Source organism: Apis cerana, linkage group LG5, assembly GCF_029169275.1.
Source record: "Apis cerana isolate GH-2021 linkage group LG5, AcerK_1.0, whole genome shotgun sequence".
NCBI lineage: Eukaryota > Metazoa > Arthropoda > Insecta > Hymenoptera > Apidae > Apis > Apis cerana.
The window spans coordinates 7256311-7280522 of record NC_083856.1 but is presented as its reverse complement, the minus strand read 5'-3'; the positions used below and the strand labels follow the sequence as shown (position 1 = coordinate 7280522).

Sequence of the window (24212 nt, the reverse complement as noted above, 5' to 3'; positions counted from 1 at the left end):
ATTTTCTTTCTAGCAATTATTTATGGATTTAATGTAAATACAACTAAACAGATAAAAGATGAGGCTAATAAAAAAGGTATATCTCTTCGATTTTATAACATTGTATATAAACTTATTGATAATATTAAAGAAGAAATTTATAATATCTTACCTGAAGTTGATGTTGAAGAGATATTAGGTAATGATATAATAATAATATAAATATAACATATAAATTATAAATAATAATAATAATTTCTCATTCTTTTCAAATATAGGAGAAGCAAAAGTATTGCAAAATTTTGAAATAAAAGATAAAAACAAAAAAGTAAATGTTGCAGGTTGCCGTTGCGTTAAAGGTATTCTTTTAAAATCTGGATTATATCATGTAATAAGGGAAAATGAAAATATTTATTCAGGTAATAACAGAAAATTAAAAAATTAATATATTATTTATTATTATTTATTTTTCATTTTATTTTACTTTTTATTGAATTAAAACTATATATTTTGTATATTTTTATTAAAGAATTATTGATCATGATATTTAAAAACTGTAGGAAAATTAGTATCAATGAGACATTTAAAGGAAGAAGTGTCATCAATAGAAATAAATTATGAATGTGGTCTTAGATTTGAAGATCCAATAATATCATTCCAACCTGGAGATACTATTATTTGCATCAATATAAAAAAACAGAAAGAAAAAATTGAATGGGATCCTGGATTTTAATTTAGTATTGTTGTATTTATATATGGACAATATAAAATAAAGAATTACAAAACATTGGATTGTCTTCTACTTTATTAATGAGAAATTAAATTATTTGTATAAAATGCATTTTTACAAAATGTAAGTACAAATTTCTTTATTATTGTGTGATGCGATATTTTAGTTCTCATATTTCATCATTTTCTGAATCAAATTTTTGTTCTTTTTTTGAAACAGATATAAACAAGCAAATTTTATTATAAATTATCATATTATTTATAGTCAATTATTCGTGAATTAATTTCTTTCAAAAGGAAACTTATAATGTTTTATAATGTTTCAAATATATAAAATCATGTTATTTTAAACATTTCAAAATTTTAAATTTCAGTACAAATTTCAATAATAATTTTTCTAAAATATTTTATCTAAAAATAAGAACATATAATTATGAACAGTGTTAAGAAGCATAAGTTTCTCGAAGACGACGTTGAATATGATGATATGCAGTCAAAACACCGCGTTTTTTTTTCTGTAAACGACATGGAGCTGGTTCTTGATTAGTTTTTACAATTTTTGTATCTAAAGGCTCAATAGGAGTGTTAGTATCTGGATGCACAAAAAATGCAATGGAATGACGACCTCGACCACAGTGTTCTGGTACAACAACTCTGTGTCTTAATGCTTGTAATTGATTGTTTGTCCAATTTGCTAATATATCGCCAGTTTTCACCAAAATAGCGCCTGGAAGATGACCAACTCTTCCCCATCGTTCTCCATATGGAGATTGTATTTCTAGCCCACCTTCGCAATCCTAAAAATAATTAGATTATTAAAAGTTATTTTTATTATATTATAATATATATTTTAATGAATTAAAAAAATTTAAATAAAAATATGTATAAATTAAATTTAAAATATAAAAATATAAAAATATCCATATAAGTTATATTCTCTAAATATAAATTATATTTGTAAAAATTTTTAATAATTATGAGATTATTTTAATTATGAGATTATTTTTTACAAAAGTACTTTAATTTGCTAATATCTGAAGATGGAATAGGATATAGTTTATGCTAATCATAATCATAGTTATATTCATTTTATTATTAAATTTTATAAATTTTATAAATTTATAAATTTTTACCTGTGCTAATAAAGTGAAAGTTCCATAATCACAATGAGCGCCACAACGAGCCAATCCTGGCGCTGGTGCACCAAGAGGAGGGTAGTAAAGAAGACGAAGAGTTGATTCGTTTCCAGATTCCAGCATGCGCGAGTGCTTCGAGAGCAGGAAATCAGGGGATTGCTCTAGGCCCACGGCCAGAGCCTATAAGGTATAGATCACATACATTGGCCCCTATTTTTATTTTATAGTACCTAATGGCTGTAAAGCAACCGAAGAAACCAATCATGTTAGTTTGTTTGTTGGACAGATTGGTTTATAAGGTTACTTACAGTTAAGGAAATTCGTTTATATTAAATAATCTATAAAGACTTTCGAATTGTTATCAATTTCGAATAAATATCAATGAAGAAAAAAAAAGAGAAATTTATTTAGAATTGTTTTAAATGTTGCATAATTTAATATGCAATATTGTATAATTTAATGATATTAAATAATCAAATGAATAAATAATAATCAAATGAATTTGATTAATTTCATAAAAATTCTTTTTCTTAAAAATTTTTAAATTCAAAAACTTAAATTCTTTATCCAAATAAATAAAAAATCCATTTTTGGTTAAATATTTTGATAAAAAGATCGAATATAAATATTTTATTTCTTTTCATTGAAATTAATAAAGAATAATATAAAATATTGGATCTTGTAAGTTAGATTCGAAAACATTATTTATATATATATATAGATTAAAAAATTAAAATTAATAACAATTTAAAAAGTGATATTACAGTTAAAAGCATAGCAGACAGTTGTTTAAAATCTCGAGCAAGTTCGTTGACTGCTAATCTGAAACCAGGCACTTCTTCATCCGGAAGAGTTCCTCCGCATCCAATCACATTGAAAACATGTCGAGCTTCTTTTTCATCAGTATATCTATAATAAAGATTGGTAAAAAAAAAATAATAATTTTAAAATAATAATATTATTTAATAAAATCAATTTAAAATCAATCAATATTTTTAATAATTATAAAAATTTTACTTTGACGGTCCTGGCTTCACGTATCCGTAATTGCCCATAGGATTACGCTCATATTTAGTTCGAATATCTTCTGAAAGTTCGCAGAATGCATCGAAAGCTCTATAGGCCGCCTTCATCTATAAAAATACATAATAACTGTATATTTTATAAAAAAATTTAAAAGATCAATGATTAAAACATAAAAACAATTATATATTACAATAATATTATTTTCATTATTATTTTCATTGAATCAAGCATTATGTAATTAAAATTTTTATATCAGAAACCTCATCAGGTAATATCCTTGAGATATCGATAAAACTGATGACGTCGAATTTTTCATCACAGTGATGCGTGCTATTTTTGTTATCATAACCAGCTGAATTGCGGAATCGTAAAACCTACATATCATCTTATTGACTGTAGAAGATATTCATAATATATATTCAAATGATAAAAGAAAATATATGAAAAATATAAGATAAAAAATAACATTTTGTTATAAAAATTAAAGAAAATTAAAGATTGCATAGAAAAATCTAAGAATAGTAATAATTTTTTAATAAAATTAAAATATACGATATTTTAAATTTTATACATCAAAATTATATAATACATATTTTCTTTATTCGATATTTTATTTGATAAAAATTGATAAAAAAAATACAGTAATTTGTAATATATATTGAATAAAATTATATTATTAGTTTGATTTTTTTTCGTTTCTTTTAGAAAAGTATATCTATTGAATTCTAATGATTCTATTTCAAATATTGTTGAGGATTTTAATGGATGTGTATCATATGTGTGTTAAAAAAAATAATTAATAAAAATAAAATATAAAAAATAAATTATAAAATTGATTTAAATAAAAATAGAAACAAAATAAAAATAAAAATAGAAAAAAAAAAATCTATTCACAAATCATTCCAGATATTTGTTCTTTTTAAATTAATCAATAATTGGGAAAGTAAAATGTTTCTATGCATGCATCAAATGAATTAAATAAATTAAATCTAGACATAGAGATAAATACATGAAGCTATTTAATAATCATATGCATTAATATAAAGATCATATACATTTTTTTTCGAATGAATTATCTCGTAAAAATATACCAATCATGATAATTATGTTTTTTTTTTACAAGAATAAGAAGTCTCATCAACTTTAGCAAAGTTATCATGTAAGATCCACTTATTGTTTTATCGTCCGTTTTATAATTCTTAAAAATTCATCATGATATATTGTCATAATGAAAACATTGCGAAATCTTCATTAATACAAAATGAACCGAAAGTTGCAAAACTATTTAAGATCATAATAATCTTCTTTTTCATTATGAATTATTTATTATTTATCAAATGAAAACATTTTTCAATTAATTTTAAAAAAAATATAAGTCTTCTTGACTTGGCAAAGATGGATTTTTTCTATAATTGTTTGTTAAAATATAAATTTACAATTTTATTGTTTGAAATTTGATGGTATTAAATTGCTCGCATTGGTTATAAAACTGAAAAATTTCATAAAATTATTTAATTTCTAAAAATTTATTTTAAAATAAAGAACTATAAAAATATAGAGAAAGAATAAAATATTTTTGAAAAAGTTCAAAATATAAATTACAAATATTTATATGATACATGATTTTTTTTAAAGATATGAACAATTAATTAATTATTATAAATAAATTATAAGTAATTTATGATTTTTTAATCATACTATATATAATTTAACGAATGATAGAAAATTATTTTTTAATTTCATCTTTTTTCTTTTCTTTGAAATTATGATTTTTATACACTTTTTCTTCGATAGTGGTTTTTGCTGTAAGTTCTTTGCCTTGACTTCTTTTATTCTGTTTCTATGCGAGTAATTTTGTAAATTAACCGAGGACATGAGTTTCGTTACAAGGTAACGAATCTCATGTAAGCGTGTAATGCGATCGAAAGTACGAAGAAAGAATTTGTATGACTATCAAAACTTTATTTAATAAATTTGTGACTAGTAATTGATAAGTAAACACACACACACACACACAAAATTATTTATTTATTTAATAAAATTATTATTAATAACAATAATTTTATTATTTATTATTAATTCAAATCGATTTAAATTATTAATGAATGAAGTTGTATATTTCAATTATATTATTAATAAAATTATTATGATAATGATAAATTATTTATAATAAAATTCGTAGAACTTATCAAGTTAAATATTTTTTTTTTAAACTTAAATTAGTATCGAACTAGTTGAATATAAAATAGTGGGACGAAGTTTATTTTATAGAATTAAGCAGTTGATATCCTAGCTGGATATATATATGGTTATAGGGCTCTGGTTATCGAAACGAATCAAGTATCCGAAATTTGAGTCGAGCACTTTTCTTACTTAAAATGAATCAAGTACTTGACACGCGAGTCGAATAAACTCTCGGAACTCAATTATTTGTGTAAGTACTTTGCGATAGCGAGTAACTTGAATATCTGAATATTCAAAATTTTTATTTCAAATTTAATTGTAATTTAGATACAAAAATTTAAAATAATTTAGAAACAATGTTTAATTTTTAAATATAATATGTTATATTAATTGTAATATATCTATATTTATAAATATAACTCATATAAATATATTAATTGTAATAATATATATAGATAATTATAGATGATACGGTTAAAAATTATGCGAATATCGATGAAAATACGTACCTTGCATTCCGGAATGCCATGGTTGACAAGCAAGGCTAATCCTTTCTCGGACAGCGCCCTTACCAGTTTCGAAGACACTTGCTTCACGACACCCTTCTGAGGACATCTCTCAGTCCCTGGAGGAATAAAGCGAAAAGAATAAGAGAGAGAACGGAGAAAAAGAAAGAGAAAAGAAGAGGAAATACAAGTATATATTTAGGATTTCCACATACGTTGTTTTTGTTAAAGATAATAATCACTGATTGAAGTGAAGACTCTTTAAATTGAATTTTTTATAACTACTTTTGTCAAAATAAGAAATTAAATTATTCAACTTAATTATCCAGTTTCCAAAATTCAAATTTTTAAGATTCAAATAGATATTCAAATTTGTGTTCTTGTTTCAAAATCGTTTAATATTTTTTTCTCCTAAGACAATAGTATTTTCTTACGATAAATACGTACGATAATACTACCAAGTCATTCTCCTTACCCCGTTACCCGTACGTATCGATCATTTCTTTCATTCATGGATTGCTGCTCATTGATAGACACGCGGTTATCGGCATGCAGAATGCAAAAAGATGAAAACACTTTTCCTCTTAGGAAACTTACTCTTAGAAACTTACGCTGACAAAGAGCGATAATATCTTGATGTAAATTGTGTTTTTATCTTTTTTGAGATATGTGATGCAGATAGATTGTGCCTTTATTGTTATTACATATAATATTATTATTTTTTATTATAATATACAAATTATTTTTTTTAATTATCAAATTATATATATATATATATATTTATATATATATATATATATATTTATAAATTATAAGAATCTATTGATGGATAAGTTTTGGCGATCAAGTTTTTAATTTTAGAATTAATTTGAAATTTTCGATAATAAAATTAATACATAGAGCTTAAAATTTTTTATATTTGAATGATAAATTTTACGTTATTTTTCTTTGTTTAATTTATAAAGTATTTTTCAAAATCTTTAAACATTTTTTTTAAATTCAAACGTTATAAAATTTTGTTTATTCATGTAACTTTTTTTTTTTATTTTGAATTGAAAATCTTTTATTTATATTATTTATCTACGTTTTTTATCTTCTTATTTTGGTATCTCTTTAAAAAAAAAATGCATAATTGCTTGTTTATGAAATATTAATATATGTATACATATATTACACGTCGAAATATAAAGCATGAAATCATGCATTGTTTATTAAGGGATTTATTATATTTTTATTCTCTGATAGAGTTATAAATTTCGCAGTATTTATCAAAACATGCAGTTTTACGCATGATTTTCAGCTGTGAGGATGATTTAAACGGTCACGGTGATAATTAATTCCACGACAATTATTTATAGAGATCAAATTCCTTGATGACGTATTATAATCCGTTGTATTATATTGACGAATAACAACGCTTGGAAACGTGTGGATAATACGATCTTTACCGTGACACGACTTCTCCAAACCATTTTTAATCGAATAAAAAGAAACTATGCAGAAATAACAAACTCGTGATTTAAAATTCCACATTTATATCTTATAACACTTGCATCTAAGTATAATCATTTTATAATGATATTCTAATGTTTTTAAAATGTAGAATATTGGAATTTAGGTTTAGAGCTTTTCAAATTATTTCTCTATTAAAATTTTAAAAAGTCTTTCTTTTTTTAATGAAAAATATTATTCGAAAAAGTTACAAATAAAAACAAAATTTTTTAATTCGAAAATATTTATTTAAAATTCTTTTAAAAAAAGTTGGAAAGTTTTATCTTATTCTTTTATGTTTACGTATCTATCGTTAGAAACAATTATACTATTAAACTGTTTATAAATTTTGTTTCTGAATGTTGTTTATTCATCTAATTTTTATGCTAAAAGAAATTAAAATTATTTAAGAATTTAAACAAAATTTTGTTTAATTATAAATTTAACAAATCGTAAATTTTAATAATAAGAAATTTTTCCGATTCTCTTTGATTAAAAACGTTAAAAAAAAAAATGCGACTTGAAGCAAGAAGCGAAGTTCATGTCTTGATCTCATTTTTCGCAAGATACCGATAAGAAACGTTATCACGATTCACGCACGATGCGCTCACCGACAGATCTTGTTTCAACGCCACACGGCGACGACGATTGCTTTCTCGGGGTTTCTTCGCTCGTGAGAACGTGATTTCATTTCGCGACACGAGAGATCGTGTAAAAATCCACAGCATGAATACGTTTCCTCTTACACAAAGGTATACGTATACATATTCCTCATCAATGTCAACAAATTTTGCGCCAGGTGATCGTAATTGGAATAATCGGCAATCAAATCGATTTCTATCTTTATCGCTTGATAACTGATACAATGGAAAGTTCTGCACTGTCTCCCCTTAATTAAAACGTCTCGATCTTAATAATTCGAAACATTTGAAATGAATTTCATCATTGATTTCCTGCGGTTTTTATTTAAACAAAAAAAAAATTAGAGTTTACAAATACAAAATATATATGACGTATTTCTAAATTGGCATAAAAGAGTGAAAAATCTGTCGAATTTCAAATATCTCGAATCCACATATCCCGAAAAATAATAAAATAACGGATAAGATATTTTAATTAAACAGGGGAATATATTTTTAAAACATATTACATTATATGTATGAATTAATTTTTCCAAGCATTAATTGATATACGTTTTTTGAAATCATTTTCATTTATGAATATTTATAAAATTGTCCATTGTTCTATTCTTTTATGCATTCCAGAAAATTAGGAAATTTATAAATCAGTTTTAATATAAAATCGGCCCAGTTCGCATTTCAAGTGTTCCAATGCTGTATTTCGCATATAGTTTGCTATTTCTGTGACAACTCGACAGACAGAAAAAGAAAAGAAAAAGTAAGAGATTAAAGTAGACAAGAAGGGAGAGACGAGAAAATAGATCTGTGTCTTCTTTGGGTTTCTATGTCCTTCTGGTTATATGGTCACTTAATATACTAGATCACATTGTGCAAAAATCAAAAATAGGAAGAATTTTTTTCCGTGAAATTCTCGCATCGTGTTATCAGTTTTATTTCCTTGTAGTTTCGTTTCATGGAAAAATAATATGAAATCGTTTGAATATTTCAGGGAAACGTAATTACCGGAAAAAAATTGTTTGACTAAACAGACTGAAGACCGCGTTGTTAAAGATTTAACAATATAATGATGAAACTGTTGGAAATTTTTCTACGTATTAATTAATTTTCGTAATAATAACTTGTTTTTAATATTTCCAACGTGACACGATATCAAATTTAAATTTTCTCGATATGAAACATGTTGAAAAAAAATAATTGATCGTTTATTTAAAGATTATTCAAATTAATAACTGAGTCATTAATCTCAAAAGGATCAAGTTGTTATTATTTTTCATTTTTCGAATAATTATTATTTAATCCTCTATGATATGAAATTTTGAAAATCTCTTCGTATATTTCATGTGTTTTAAGATTCTTTGATCGACGTTCCTTATCGAAACTTTATCTGTTATCGCAGAAAAAAGTTAATTTAATTTATATGACATTTTACTCGACTAAATACAATTCTATATCACTTTGAATATGTTTGTTACGAAAATTAAACTATTTTATTACGATTCAAGTTTCTGAAAATTATAAAAAGATTATTAAGACATATTTCAGACTTCGAAGATTATTGTTCCTCTCTTTTATTTATATATTTAAAAATAATTGAAATTAATGAGACAGATATTAAGAAAATAATATTACAATTAACATATTTATAATTCTCTGCATACTTATTAACATATATAATTAAAACAACTTCTAAAACTGCTTTACAATTGATTTTTATTCAAAATGTGAATAATCTTCGCCGTTATTCGCAACATATGTTTCACAAGATTTTCTATTTTTCAAAGTATTTTTATCCATCCATTGCAAAGAGTTGCGCAATTTTTATTTTTCGCTACTTTGCAACAATTACGATTTCAATCTGAACATCAGTCGAAACTTCCATAACGATATATTTTACTATTCCAAGCAATTTAATAATTCGTAGTTAGAATTTAATCATTCTTATTTATCAAATAATTGAGAAATCGTTTCTTTGTTCCTCTAAATATCCTTCGAAGTTAAATATCCGTAAAAGGACAATGTACAAAAGATATAATTTTCGAAACTTTCTCTACACTGGTAACTGTTTAACCCTCGATAAAATAATACGAGGGTAACGACCAGGAAAAATTTGCATTTGATTTATCTTGGTTGCTTTCCGTGAAATAGTTGGACAAACATCCAGGTAGGATACTAACCGACTGAACAGGTCAATCTCCGTTAAAATCGGCTTTAACGGTACTTTTACGAGTTACCATTATTAAATTTTTAATAATAAAACTGTATATCAATTAGCGTGTTACAAAATAATCTTATCACGATCCTTGAATTTTTACTTATTTATTCTTTGTAAACTGAAGAGCTTTTAATATTTTATTTAAAAAAACTTGAATTATGCACCTTCCATAATTCCATAAAGATTAGATGTATAGTTAATTTCAAAAGTACAATCTCTTGAATATACTTAATTTCTATACATACAATTTATCGTATATTTTATTTTCATTTTAAACTATTATAAATCACTGGAATAAAATAATAAATATATTATATATCAAAAATTATGATATAGAAATTTATAAAATATATCAAATATCCAATGTGATCAACTATCAAAATTGATTTGTTTTTTTAAATAATCGGTTAAAATTTGACAAGTTCGATAAATACTCGATATAAGAGATCAAATGACAAAAGAAATAAATAATTATATAAATATCACAGATTGTTGTGTCGTATGTTTCACATAAGAGATTAGATTAAGTTAAGTTCAACAAAAAAAGAAAAAAAATCATTTTGACTGCTAATTTCTATCAACGATCTGATTTATTATAACGCTCACGTTTGTTCTGTTCAATTTCCTATTTTTCATTCTATTATAAAATATTTTTTTTTTCGTGAAATCTTTTGTTTCATAAGAAATTTATCGATGATTGGTTAAAATATTAAACAAAGAAATGAAGTAAAAGGTGCGACATAAATTGCTGATAAGATTAAGTTGAAAAAATCTTTTTTTTTCTTTTCTCCACTTTTTATTTCTTTTGTTTCATTTTATTGTTTTATCAATTTTTATTCTTTATTATATTATATTTTTATTTTTTCTTCGTTATTTTTTTTTTATGAAATGAAACAAAACGCTAAAAAATTTTTTTCCGATCGTTTTTGAAAGAAATTTATACAGGAAGAGTTTCACTATCGAACACCGAATGAAAACAGAAGGTAAATGCGAAACAAGATGATCCGATTACATTCAAAAGTGTTAATTGCTTTTAATGAATAAAAAATGAGCAGTAACATCGCGATGGATTTGTTTCTCCATGTAAAAAACGACGGTGTCTAGTCGATCATTTTCGATATTTTTTTTCTTATTTAAGCGCATTCGTGACTCATTTCTTATGCAACACCGAGAGTTGGTGGAGTTAAAGGACCGTGGTTATAAAATTTTCACTTTTCAATAGCAATATCTTATAATTTAAAAAAAATAACTTTGTTGTAAGTTTTGTTTATTATAAAATAATTTCAAAAAAATTATTTTTATTTAAAATTTGTTTCAATTAAAAACTTTTCTTTAAAAAAAAACTTTCAAATATTTTAAAAAGGAATTAATAAAAAATTTCCATATCATATCGTATATAATTATCACAGATTCGATCGCAATGGAAACCACAGAGAATGTTATCGGAGTTGTCCACATTCTTTTTGTCCTCATTATTCCTATGATCAAAAAAGAAATTTTTTACTTTCATATTTTAGTCATTATTATAAAATACAACAAAAGTTCCGACACAATTTTAATCCGAAAAAGTAAGCTTACGGAGACAGTGTGACTAAGCTCGTATCAATTAGCTATACCGAGAAAATTCATGCGAAATTCTGAATGGCAACGGTTTCCGTGAACATTAGCGCTGACGGAGGCGAAGGTCTTTCGTCACATGCCGTCGTAAATCGTCCCTTCCCTCTTCTAAGCATCTGATCGTGTGTAATCGCTGTGCAGTAAATCAGCCGTTGGAAATCTATTGCAAATATCTATACTTAAGTTTTTTTCTCATCATGTTGATCCTGGACTCTTGTATCTCGAGACGCCGCGCTGTGCATTCATTGTTCACGTGAAGACATACGAAACGCAAACGAATAATTCGAACAGTTGGTGCCAAGCGCAAAAAAAAAAAAAAAAAAAAGAATGTCGTTGAAATAGTCGTTTCGCGAACCTTCGAGTATAAATTACCATTCCATCGTGACCACGACACGCTGACTTATCGAGACGTGGTCTGGATAATTTACGAGTTGACTGGAAAATCTATTGTCCGCTAAGCGCTATTGTTTTATCTTGATAATGAAACCAAGAAACCATTAGAATGACAAATATTATAAAAAAAAAAAAAAAAAAAAGAAATCTATTCCTAATCTATTAACTAGTAATATTTAATTTGCAATTTTTTCTTCCTTTTTTTTTCAATCAATTTACAGTATTAAATCTGGCTTTTTAAATATTATGATTATGAAAAAAAATTCCATTACTTTGTTTAATATTTTTTTATTTCTATTTTTTTTTTTGATAATATTTATTATTTCACTTTGATCTTAATTTTTAAAAAATTATTTTTTTAAATTGTAAAAATTTTATTATATTTTGAAATATGGATTATAAAATATTTATCTCTAATCTTGTGACTTGAATAATATTTAAATAAATTATTTGTATTTAATTTCATAATTAAATTACATGATTTTTATTAATCGTTTATTTTAAATTATTCGATATATTTTAAAAGATTAATATAACATATTATAATTTTATAAATATAACATTTATAATTTTATACGATTTGTAAGAAAATTTTATAAAAAAATTTTGTACTTTAAAAATTCTACTTTCAATAAAGATTGTTAGGCATAACGTGTTTTATCGTATATAAAAATAAGCGTAAAAAAATATAGCGAATAGAATGTGCTCGATAGTATTCGTATCATGACGTTCAAAATGAATGGTGTTAGTAAGCATGAGCTTATCAGTTAGGTGGACTGCAAAATTGTCTTTATCTATTGAGAATACGAATACACGATTCTTTTAAACAGTGACAGACGAGATATTAAAAGACATCTTTACTTGGTAACAATATATAGTATACATATATATTTGATTCGTTTTACAAGGCGAAAGTATCGGTGAGACTGCCGGTACCAGGAGAAACTAGTGAAAATTTTCTCCTAGTTATGTGTGCACCCTAGAAATTGTTTTAAAATGATATTTGATTAATGATAGATCGAATAGAAATAAAATTCAATTTAAAAAATTAAAAATTTTATATTTTATCTATATATATATATACAATGATTAAAGTTAAAATTCCATATTATCGATAGTTTTCTAATATTACTATTATTAATACAATATTATATATTCCTATATTGTTTTTTTATAATAAAGACCGTTTCTTATGTTATCTTGTTGTCTTATGTTGACCGTATGTAAATTATAGAAGATAATTATAGAAAATAATTAATTATATAAGAACAATCTTTTTTTTTAGGTCGGTATTTCAGAATATAATACAAAGATACATTATAAGATATATTAATAAGATATAAATTCTGTATCTCGTCTATGATACGATTACCGTGTGAAAAGAAAAACAAATTACGTACGTTTTAAATACTGTATGACGTTGACTGACGTCCACTTTTCATCGGGTTTCTCCTGAGTATAAAATCTTATTTTGTAGAAATTTTTTTTTCTTTGTGTTCTTTTTAACATTTTTTTTTCTTTTATATCTTATAAAAATATCTTAGATATCCATCATAAAAAAACGATTGTTCTGTTGAGAAACAGCAGACTTGAAATAAGATATTTTGATAATGAAATAATACTTCAAAAAATGAGAAATTCAATAGAGAAAAAATTTTTTTAATAAAATATTATACATGTAGAATTATTATATCTTTATTTAATAAATAAAGATTCACGTAATTGAAGGAATTATATGTATTATATATTAACAAAAAATCGTAAAAAACTTGTAATAAAAAATTAAAACATTTGTTGCAATATAATACAATAAAAGATTACATATTTTTTTTACAAAAACATTTAATGTATAAATATATGATTAAAAAGAGAAAAAATAAATATCAAAATTAATTTTCTCCCATTAAATACAATTATATTATAATTTTACTTATTATTAGAAAGTTAAATGCGTAACAGATGCGTATAAAGTAAGACTGAATAGTAATAGAATAGGAAGCAGAAATTGCTTTCAATTAAATTGTAACCATACCAAACCAACTTTCAGGTAACACGAATATTGGTTACAGTTTAAAGCGTACGATCGCAACGACGAAAGTGAATTCAATGATAATGATCTACATTATTCATTCGTTAATATTTTAACCGTATACGAATAAATAAGTATATAATAAGTAATAATTGGTGCCAGCATATAGCACGTTTTTTTCCACTTAGCAACTATTATTTCATAGATGGATCTGGCATAATATCGCGCCAATAAAATTTCCGTTCTATCACTTCTTTAGGACATTATCGTCACGTAAATTTGTATCATGATAACATGATATCAAACCATTCGACGAATATTTTTTTACACAACAATCGTTTTCTTATTATGAGTCGTTGTCGGCCATCTTGTTTCTAGTTAATTATTTTATGAATCGATGCTTGCTTGAATATATTTGATTCAAATAAAGAATTAAGCTATATTTTACTTCTATTTTAAATATATGTTAAAATGTTACTTTTTATTTTCTATAAAAATATATATCTAACAGTTTTTTAATTTTCTAATATACATTATATATAAAGTAATTATAACAAAATTTTATTTTGTATTTTTGAAAGAAATAAATTGATTAATTTTTATAAAATTGTATAATTGATTAAGTTCAACAAAGTATTATGAACAAAGTCAAAATATGATGAATTGACAATTATGACGATTTTCTTATAAACCAGATGAAAAAAGATTTGTTTATTGTTTCGAGTTAAAAATTTGTTTTTGACCAACATTATTAATAATATTTTAGAACTTTATTATTTATACATATTTGAAATTTATATATTGTTAAATAAGTATCATCTATAGTTTTTTAATATTATCTTTTTAGACTATAATACGATAATCTTTTAACTTTAATACGATATATATTATCTCAATTATTTTTAATACGCATTGTTGTTTCATAAAAACAACTACATTGGAATTATGAGAGGTATAAATTATTTAAATATTTTTTTAACAAAATATTAAATATTCAATTTATCTTAACGATTTGTTTATTCATTGAGATTGAAAGCAAACAAAATTTATCAGTTGTAAAATTTTCCATTAATATTAAATTCTTCTTATAGAAGTATTATGATTCAAAAATTGTCTTTTTAGAATTAAAATGAATTAAAATATAATTCGAAATCGAATTAAATATGAAAATGTCGGCACTTCTTTTAATTTGATTACTATTATCCTTATTGACATATTTATTTACAAAATAATGCGTTAATATGTTCAAAATATTCAGTTTTTTGAAAAAAAATGAATGTTTGTAAGTTGTGCCACTTTAAAAAGAAGAGATGCGATATGTTGGAAACAATCGTTCAATACAGAAATATATGTTTTTTTTATGTTATTATTTTTCAGTGGTTGGAACACATGATTAAAGTAACCGTCGACCTTGTTTACGCTCCATTCTCTGTTTTCTGCTTGAAAGTACATATATAACAATTTAACACGAGCAATTGACAATTTCAATTCTTTTTAGAGCTTTTGCTCCAGAAAGATGACCCAATTTCTCTAATTTTTTCCGCATCCCTTTCCCTTTCCACTTGCCTGTATCTTCCGTTACACAAGTATATATACAGTTATTTATGTTTCTTTATTTTTTGTTTCTTATTTTCTCGTTAATTATTTATTTCCTCTTTCGACATTTTTTTCAATCTTTGTTTATCCTATTTATTGCACACTTTAATCTTTATGATAGTCACATTTATTACGTCCCTAATTTTAATTTAATTAGAATAAATTTTTTTTTTGGTAATTTTAATTTGATTAGCATTGCAATTTTTTTATACACTGGTTATACTATCGGTCATTCGTCTCGCATCACTTCCGCTTGCCATTGTTCGTCACAATTGATTCTTGGAAAACTTGATTGTATTTTCTAATTTATATTCACAAAACAATTTAAATACGAGATGCATCATAAAAAATAATTTATTTATAGATTATTATTATTTATAGATGGCAACCATTTTTTTTGCTAACAAAAACATAATTAATACGAACTAATGAGCAAACTTTAATTTGATCGATAATCCAAGTAAGAATTTACGTGATTCTATCAACGTCATTTGATTGCATGTTCATGGTAAATAGTATTTGCGCAAGAACGAATTTTGCAACTTATTGCCCACGTATTTTCTTCGGATTCTAAACGATCTCTCGCTATAATCTCGTCGCTTTGTGCATTCCGTGATTGACGTCGTGTGAAAGACGTTAATGTGAAAACTTCGGAAGTATTTGTTAGAGAATGTAATTAGACAAAAAAAAAGAAAGATTTTGTACGAATAAATGCATTCATGTTATTATATGTTTGCAATATTCTTATTGTTAGTATGTATGTATAGATTTTATAAAGAAAAGATTTATATATTTCATCAACAAAATTGAGGAATTTATAGTAATATCTCCAGTTCATTACCAGAGGGATTTTCTAGTAACTTTATTCTAGTAACTTATGTATTGCATACGCGTAATATTTATTTGTTTGATTTATTATTATTATTTTTTTTTGTTAAACTTGATTACTATTTTCCTTTCTCTTTTTTTTACGATCCTCAAACAGAAAAAGTTTAAAAGTATTCATCGTTGAACTATGGACTAACAAACAGGATGGCGGCATTTCAGTGAGAAGGTTTTGAAACACGCGTCACGCTGTTTTTCCCGTTACGGACGCGAACACTATCGACCGAATTCTTTCATGATGATTGGCACGGAACAATTAAAAGCTTGCTGGACTTGTTTCAGTGTGAAGTGTTATATATACGATGTTTTATAGATCAACTGGTCATGAATTAATGGAGGACCATAGAACAAATTATTTAATACAGCGATTTCATTAAATTTATTACTTATAATGGAAAAGAATTTAAAATTATATTTAACAGTATTTATTAATTTCAAATTATTTATTTTTTTATATATTTGTACTGATATTATATGTATGTCATAATATCATGAAAAGATTATTAAAGAAAAATAATAATATCGTAATGAATAATCAGAAAATCATAAAAAATATGAATAGCACTTGATTGACATAATTATATTGAATCAATTTTCCTACAGTTCGTAGAATGCATTTAATAATTAATTTTAATGATATTTCATAACGAACAAATAAAAAATTTACATTACTGAAGGTCTATTCTTGGGTTTGCGCGTAAGCATCCGCTTATTCGCGCCGTTGCATATCGTGGCCACGGGGGACAGGCACGTGTAATGTGCGCACACGTAAAAGAAAAAAAGCGCAGCGCTCATCTACATCAGTATATACATGCACATGCGCGATGTGGACAAACAGTTTCTATTCAGAATATAACCAAACAATGCGAAAAGTGAATGGAATCACATAACTTGTGATTACGATCATGCAAGATATGTATAACATAACTCATGTACGTGATACAGTTCATATTGAAACATTTAATTTTGTTTCGTTATTAATTAACATTGTAATATAATATATACACATATCCCTCAATTTAGTATATATTAATGTAAGCATCAAAAAGAGGACATATTTTATCATTGAAAAATCTTGTCAAGGACGAAATTCCGGACTATAAAATTATATTTAATATTTTCGTTTATAGAAACTTTGTATTAATGAATAAAAAGATCAAATTAATCAATTACAATTTGGAAGTAAGAAATAAAAACTTATAAAAAATATAACAGAATCCAAATATTTCGATTATAAAATTAAAGATCAAAAATCGTTAAACATTTTGGAAGGAAGCGTTTTAAGGAAGGTTGAAAAATCGCGATAAATCATGTGACGGTTATTGATGCTAACTATAATGACGATAATTAGTTATGGCTGCCTTCGTGTGATGAAAGTAAAATTGAGAACGCCAATTGAAATAAGAAGCGTAGAACAAAGAAGCAATGTCATGCATCCAATTATAAGCAGGGACGATTGTGTGCATTGATAAAAATTTTCTCGCGATTGCAATTGAGGTTAAGTACGTAGTACAGATTTTGCGCAATTGTTATTCGATGGCAGTTTCTTTGAAAAATATATTCTAAGCATTGTTCAACAAGTAGTTCTGATTCAATAGGAACCACATATATATATATATACACCTGACATAGAGATCAACGATGACTAAGGAAGTATATCAGGAATTTTAATTAACTTTACTCACATTATTTACATAATCGATGACTAATGTTATCGTTGTAACGATATTTCCGTATTGATTGTGATTTTAACATTTTTGAACGATATTATGTTTCTTTAAGACGATGCTAATATGCTAGTGATACTGTACGCGAATATGCGAGTCGTTGGCCTGTCACCTAGCATCGAATATATGTGTGGATAAAAACGAAAGAAACGGTTGAATTGAACCGAAATGAATATATAGAGAAGAATGATAGAAACAAGAAACGATGGAACATTTCATAATAAATTGAAACGTTGCTATTTTTTCATTTACATATATGATCATATGTTTTATTTTATTGTATAATATTGTATTATACGAGAATTCATATATTTTTGTACTAATCAACGATCAATATCTGCAATTGATAACTATATAACTTTAAAGATTTCACATTACATAAAAATCTATTAAACATTAAAAATATTAATATTTTCGTTATAATGTTAAGTATTGTTTAAAATATTTTAGAGAGTCTAATCACAATGAATAATTGTAATTCTAATTCTGTCAATATTGTATTTGTCAATAGAATCATTGCACAAGTGCCAATGTGGTTTATCAATATTAGCAACTGAATGACTTGTTTGAACACCCGAGTTGCTATTGAACTGTTTGACTATCGTTTTCAATTCTCGAGTATAAAGGAATCAAAACATTATAGAGAAACAATAACAATTCGATTACAGATGATGCGAAGTAATTTATAAATAATAAAAAATGCCTTTTATATTTAAAGCTATATAAATAAAGTTTATTTCTTTCTATTTATTGTACTTATAATCAATTAAACAGATAAAAGCAAAAAAAAAAGATTCGATTGAATCACTATTAATTTATTTAATTATTATTATTATTGTCATTTATTTATTGTCATTATTACAACATAATATATTTAAGTATTATATATTTAAATTTTCTATATTAAAAATATAATATTAAAAAACGAAATTAAAAAGAAAAAAATTTTTCCAAATGATACATGATGTATAAAAGATTATAAAAAATATTCTTAATATTATGATGAATTTTTGTTGTAAAAATAAATATAAATAGGTACATTACAGAACACCCTATATGAATCGAGGAGGGCGCCAAGGGAGGGGCCCTTCTTTGTGAGACGGGCTCTGACCTCAACGGATCGTTGGGCCCGAGGTAGGTGCCTCTGACTGTGAACAGCTAAGCTGTTTCTGTTGGTTTGCTTGTCTGTCTGGCCAGTTGCCTGGCCTCGTTGCCAAGCAACCGTAAAAGCGTCACCCTCTGAAACTTTAAAATTCCTTATACCGAATTCTCAAACAACACTCGCGCACAACACGATCACGTTTTCCACGTGATAAAACAGTTGGTTTAAAAATACATGCGAAAGGCCAACGATTTTGTATCCTGCCAGTATATATTTAGAAAAGTACACGTATATATAGAATATCATTCGGTACGAAATCGACTGTTACAATAGAAGTATAGTGTAGATTGTTTCTTTGTGTTGGTATTTAAAAAACTTCTTCTCTCTGGTTAGAAAAAAAAAGAATATCAACGTTTACTTTTTATATTTTATAGTCAATTTTTTTTCTTTACATGTACAATCGAGTGATCGATGATCGATATAACCATGAACTTTCGCGTGAAGTCATCATATCGAGTGGAACGGTCAGTCATTAAGAACGTTAGGATATCGTGTATATGTCTTGTCGCGTATTGCCACGTGCCTATGCATCGCGGTTAATTTTAAGCTATGTCAATTTTGTAATACAGTTAATTTCGTCAAGTTGACCTATGATATTAAATGCGACATCTTACGATTTGTGACATCTTTTTCTTTTCTTCTTTACACTTCGCAATTTAATTCACAGCGTCGATTGCTCGATAATATTTAACGATTTATATTAGTTTTGAATAAAACAGTGAAAACTTACCCATATGAGCGAGGTCGATGATCGGGATTTCACACTTGCTCAGAAGAGTCTCACAGGTTTGGGTTACAATCGGAGCACTCGTACAGCAGCTCATCTTGCTTGTGGCTAGTTACTCGTCGAAATGAGATTTCTATTGCTGTCTTTATCTATCTTCTTTCTCGGTTTTTCCTTCTTCGTTACACAGACTTCGGCTGCTCTCGCAATTTCGTATCTTGTCCCCGATCTTTCTGTTCCGTTCACTCGATTGCTTCTTTTTCGCGCGTGTTGTTTTTTCGTATTATTTCTTCTTCTTTTTCTTGATCTTCGTCGTTTACGTTCGATCAAATAGCACCACTATGGACGGAAAATATGTGGCTTGAGGTTGTGATGCTCGTGCACACTGCCATTTACCACGTGCGAACTCATCCACCTAATACAACCGCGATTCCGAATTCACTAAAATATCCAAAAAAAAATCATACTATCACTGCACACCAATAGAGATTCTTCGTTTAAGCTACAGCTGAATATACATTCTTTAACGAGAGAACGAAAGGAAAACTTGCAGACCTTACAATGGCGTTACCGGTTTTTTCTAAGAGGAAAGGACACGACTAGATATGATGTCACAGCAACCCTAACGGTAGCCGTAAGAGACAAGTTTATTGTGGGGTTGGTGATGCGGCAGGTAAACGTATACGTGACTGTGAACTGGTGGGCACATGCTACGATATCGACAAAGTGGCGATTATTAATAAAGATTGTAACAAGTACGATGTCTTCTGACACGCAAACGCTTCTCGACTGAACTAAGTGAACTAAGCGAACGCGCGCTTGGTAATCCGAATGAACCCGAAGGGGACGAAGACTCACGATCACTAGTAGTGGGGACCGAAGTACAACGCACGAATGTTTACGAAATTTACCGATCGCATGTGTGACAAAGAGTGGGGATTACTTCCAATTTCGCGCGCTTATATGAAAAAGAAACTAATAAAATTTAAGATTTTTGACTTTTATTCGAATATTTATAATGTTATTTACATCTTAATGTCGTAAAATACATATATTTTGATACTTTCATTTACATTAGGAAGTATTATTATTTTGCAAGTAGATTATATCTCAAATATTAAGATTTAGAATAAAAGAATATTATCCAATGCATTTCGGAAATGATAAACTCGATTTAATTTTTTATCGCAGAAATGTGAAAACAACATTAATTCTGAGAATCATGTTTATGTGTAACGATTTCAGATTGATTTCAAAAATTTCAAAAATCGATACGATTCTCCGTAGCGATAGCGATAACTTTATACATTTACATTATTCATAGTCTAACCGTACACTTATACAATATTGCCTACGTCTTACCAAACTATAGCTTATGTTAAATATTACATCTGTAAAATCTGCGAGACAGAACTTTACAAACCTGCGACAAATCGTTTCGATAAAGATACGAAGTAATATCTTGCCTTATGTGCAACTTAGGTTTATCAATGCGTCTTCCACAGTGCTTTGAGTCATACTGCACTCCAGTGAACGATCTTGAATTACTAAACGGAAGATTTGTCGATCCCCACTACGAACGCGGTTTTCCCTCGCTAACTTCTCTGATCATTATAATTTGTGTTTCATTATTATCAAAGACGCTTACTTAGCCTTGCTTAGCGTCACCTCCACACCTTTATCACATGTCATGTGTTTTTGCGTTTCTTTTCAGAAGGTGTTTCTTTCCACGGAAAAAAAAATCTCATCTCTCTTCTCGAATTCCCTCGAGGCTTCGAATATTCTTTAAAGTCGAGCTTTTACCTGCTCGAAGATCAAGTCTCTCTCTTAGAGTGTTTGCCAGCTGTTCCTCCAAGAAACGATCTTTACATTTATCTTCTCGATTCTTTGTTCTTGAACGTCTTCTTTGTCCAAAATTCGTGCCTGTTTCGACTTGTCAATGCTTTTTTTTTTCTTAATAAATCTTAATAAATCCATCTAAACGGTCGTAAAATATCCTTTGTGACGCGATATGATTTACACGGATGGGATAAACATGTGAATAGTAAATTTGTCAACGCGTTTCATCGTCGTACATTCGTTTTTTGCATATCGTGTGTTGCTCGTGGGTGCTCGGTTTGATCTTGGCGGCACCGAAAATCTTACTAAAACGAGTACCACGTTTCCCACTTTTTGGCGAAGAATCGAACGGTGAAGAAGAGGTGTTCAAATCCCTTTTCATGCTGTCTTTACGTTTAAAAGAAGTGCTTTTTGTCGACACTTGTTTATCGATTCGTTTACGTTTATCGCGTTTCTTCGCATGCCGTGATTCCCAGTTCGAAGAGGATGTGCTTGAGCGTCTTTCCGTCTCTGAACTGAAAGTAGGGAGATAAGAGGTCTCATTTGTCATGTTAAACGCCGAAGATGTGTCGATTCTAGAATTATCTTATCCGTGGACCACACTGGGATCCGCGGAAACGACGCGACGCTGGTCGTTTATCGATAAATTGTAACTCGTTCTTAATTGAAATTTAACGATTCGATTGAAATTATTGAACAATTTACGACTGCGATATATTTTCATCTTGAAAAACAAATTACGAATGATTACCTTGAGCTATCCAACGACGCGCTGGTAGACTCATTGGCAAAGGACTTGGGAAAATGATACATGCGACACGTTCCGCATAAAAGTTTCCGTATCATCTATAAGGAAAGGTCGAAAATTTAATCAAGAAAATCTATTTGCATTTCGTCAATGACAGTCTACTTCGTTTATATATATATATATTTTATCCGATTAAGACGAATAAATAAATTTTCACCGATATTCTTATTAAAATTTTATGCAATAATAAAGGAGAAGAGATAATGATAGAGGGAGAAAGAGAGATAAGAATTCATAGGATAATTAAAATCACCTTTGAGATTAAAAAAGCTAAAAAAAACTGAATGATCACCAATGTGCTGGTCATGACATAGGCCACGATCACGATCCTGAGAATAACAGGACTCATGACTTCGACACAACCATTCATGTTTATAGTTCTGAAATCGTTTTCCGATATTTGCGTGTGCTCGCACGGTGACATTGCATGTAAATTGCAGCAGCTAAACGGGACACTTTTATCCCTATATTCTTCGTCAGATATCGGACTGTGAATTGCCATTTCCTCTCGCGAGGCATAATCCACACCCTGATCAACGAATTACATTTTTGATATCACATTGCATTTTAAATATTCTGCATATATCTTTTGTTCACACTTGCTATACCGTGTTTCGAATTACCCTTTTTGAATGGTGGATTCACCTGCCAGTCAAAGAGGAACCAATCTGCGTAAGAGGAATGACCGCAGCACTGAAAGATGAACTGTATCTCGTCGATCGCGTACTTGTGCGATGCTGTACTCGCGTACAAGTGCATCGAATTGTTGAAAATATCGATCAATGTCTCCTGCCTGACGCTTATGTGATATCCTATGGAGACTATGGTGGCAGCGTTCATTATGGCGCATATCGCAATCACTATAAGCAGGCATTGCAGTGTTCGTCTTTTTTTCGCGCAACAATGTGGTATCTTTCGTCTAAACGAGAAAAATAAATGGATGAATATGATTCGAGAAATTCAACAAACAAGAAATAACTATCGTTTTGTGTGTGTGATGTAATAACAGATATACAATGATTAGAAATAGAGACGATAAACAAATAAAAAAAAATATTGCAAAACGCACGGATACGACTTTATTAGAGGATTCATTTTTATTACGGTTTTCGTTTAACTTTGAAATCTCAAAGATATTAAATTTATATTGGGAATAAATTTAATCGTGTACTCACTTCCGTATATTACGGACCGTGATCAGAGCAGTCGGCAGACCCAAGCTGACGTTCGTCAAGGTAAATACGACTGGTCGCAGACCACCAGCGAATCGAATGATCTGCCATTCGGCGAATATCTCCAGGATCAACATGAAAAACCGTTTTGCCTCGAAGATGGCCAGGGTAACCGCGACACCATAACCGAATCTCACCTCCCATCCACAGTTGCACGGAACTCTTGCATTTTTCTTAAATACTATGTTGCTTTTTCGGCTGCCCTCGTTACTCGACATTCAACGAATCTTCCCGTATTATTCTACGCTTTTCATTCACTGGATCTTCGTTGGTTTACCTGTAAATATCTTCTAGAA

General features: G+C 27.5%; 3 protein-coding genes and 1 long non-coding RNA gene across 9 annotated transcripts in view; 2 read left to right on the top strand and 2 right to left on the bottom strand.

The window, feature by feature from the left end:
* Positions 1–766, top strand: part of LOC107997637 (translation initiation factor IF-2, mitochondrial) — a 4642-nt gene extending 3876 nt beyond the window's left edge. For all 3 annotated transcript variants that reach the window (XM_017056386.3, XM_062074822.1, XM_062074824.1), the window contains 3 exons: positions 14–178; positions 258–398; positions 540–766. In XM_017056386.3, the coding sequence (XP_016911875.1) occupies positions 14–178; positions 258–398; positions 540–712 (479 nt within the window). In that variant the 3' untranslated portion in view covers positions 713–766. The remainder of the gene's footprint in view (positions 1–13; positions 179–257; positions 399–539) is intronic.
* LOC107997640 (uncharacterized) lies at positions 766–22388 on the bottom strand. 4 transcript variants are annotated; one of them, XM_062074835.1, is made up of 7 exons: positions 21461–22388; positions 20044–20478; positions 5564–5679; positions 2862–2977; positions 2609–2753; positions 1842–2024; positions 766–1505 (listed from the first exon to the last, which is right to left on the bottom strand). In XM_062074835.1, exons 2-7 carry the CDS (start codon positions 20135–20137, stop codon positions 1152–1154), a joined length of 1008 nt encoding a protein of 335 aa, XP_061930819.1. In that variant the 5' UTR covers positions 20138–20478; positions 21461–22388; the 3' UTR covers positions 766–1151. The 4 variants fall into 4 exon arrangements, with proteins under 4 accessions (XP_061930819.1, XP_061930821.1, XP_061930820.1 ...); XM_062074837.1 differs by having other exon boundaries at positions 21504–21553; XM_062074836.1 differs by lacking the exon at positions 21461–22388 and adding an exon at positions 20593–20861.
* Positions 4580–5951, top strand: LOC133666084 (uncharacterized). The gene is made up of 2 exons (XR_009829695.1): positions 4580–5304; positions 5510–5951. It is a non-coding gene; the product is annotated as an uncharacterized LOC133666084 (long non-coding RNA).
* On the bottom strand, positions 20206–24212 carry LOC107997639 (uncharacterized). The gene is made up of 5 exons (XM_062074838.1): positions 23860–24212; positions 23308–23603; positions 22938–23213; positions 22628–22722; positions 20206–22391 (listed from the first exon to the last, which is right to left on the bottom strand). The coding sequence occupies exons 1-3, from the start codon at positions 24132–24134 to the stop codon at positions 23161–23163; spliced, it is 624 nt and encodes a 207-aa protein (XP_061930822.1). The 5' UTR covers positions 24135–24212; the 3' UTR covers positions 20206–22391; positions 22628–22722; positions 22938–23160.

Bases quoted from the DNA above. Each gene is read 5' to 3' on its own strand.
- LOC107997640 (XM_062074835.1), bottom strand. From the start codon at position 20,137: ATGAGCTGCTGTACGAGTGCTCCGATTGTAACCCAAACCTGTGAGACT. The intron at 2,978-5,563 runs GTACGTATTTTC...GTATTTTTATAG, and splicing joins ATGGCATTCCGGAATGCAAG to ATGAAGGCGGCCTATAGAGC. The intron at 1,506-1,841 runs GTAAAAATTTAT...AATTATTTTTAG, and splicing joins CTTTCACTTTATTAGCACAG to GATTGCGAAGGTGGGCTAGA.
- LOC107997639 (XM_062074838.1), bottom strand. From the start codon at position 24,134: ATGTCGAGTAACGAGGGCAGCCGAAAAAGCAACATAGTATTTAAGAAA. The intron at 23,604-23,859 runs GTGAGTACACGA...TTTCTCGTTTAG, and splicing joins ACGGTCCGTAATATACGGAA to ACGAAAGATACCACATTGTT. The intron at 23,214-23,307 runs GTAATTCGAAAC...TTCGTTGATCAG, and splicing joins GAATCCACCATTCAAAAAGG to GGTGTGGATTATGCCTCGCG.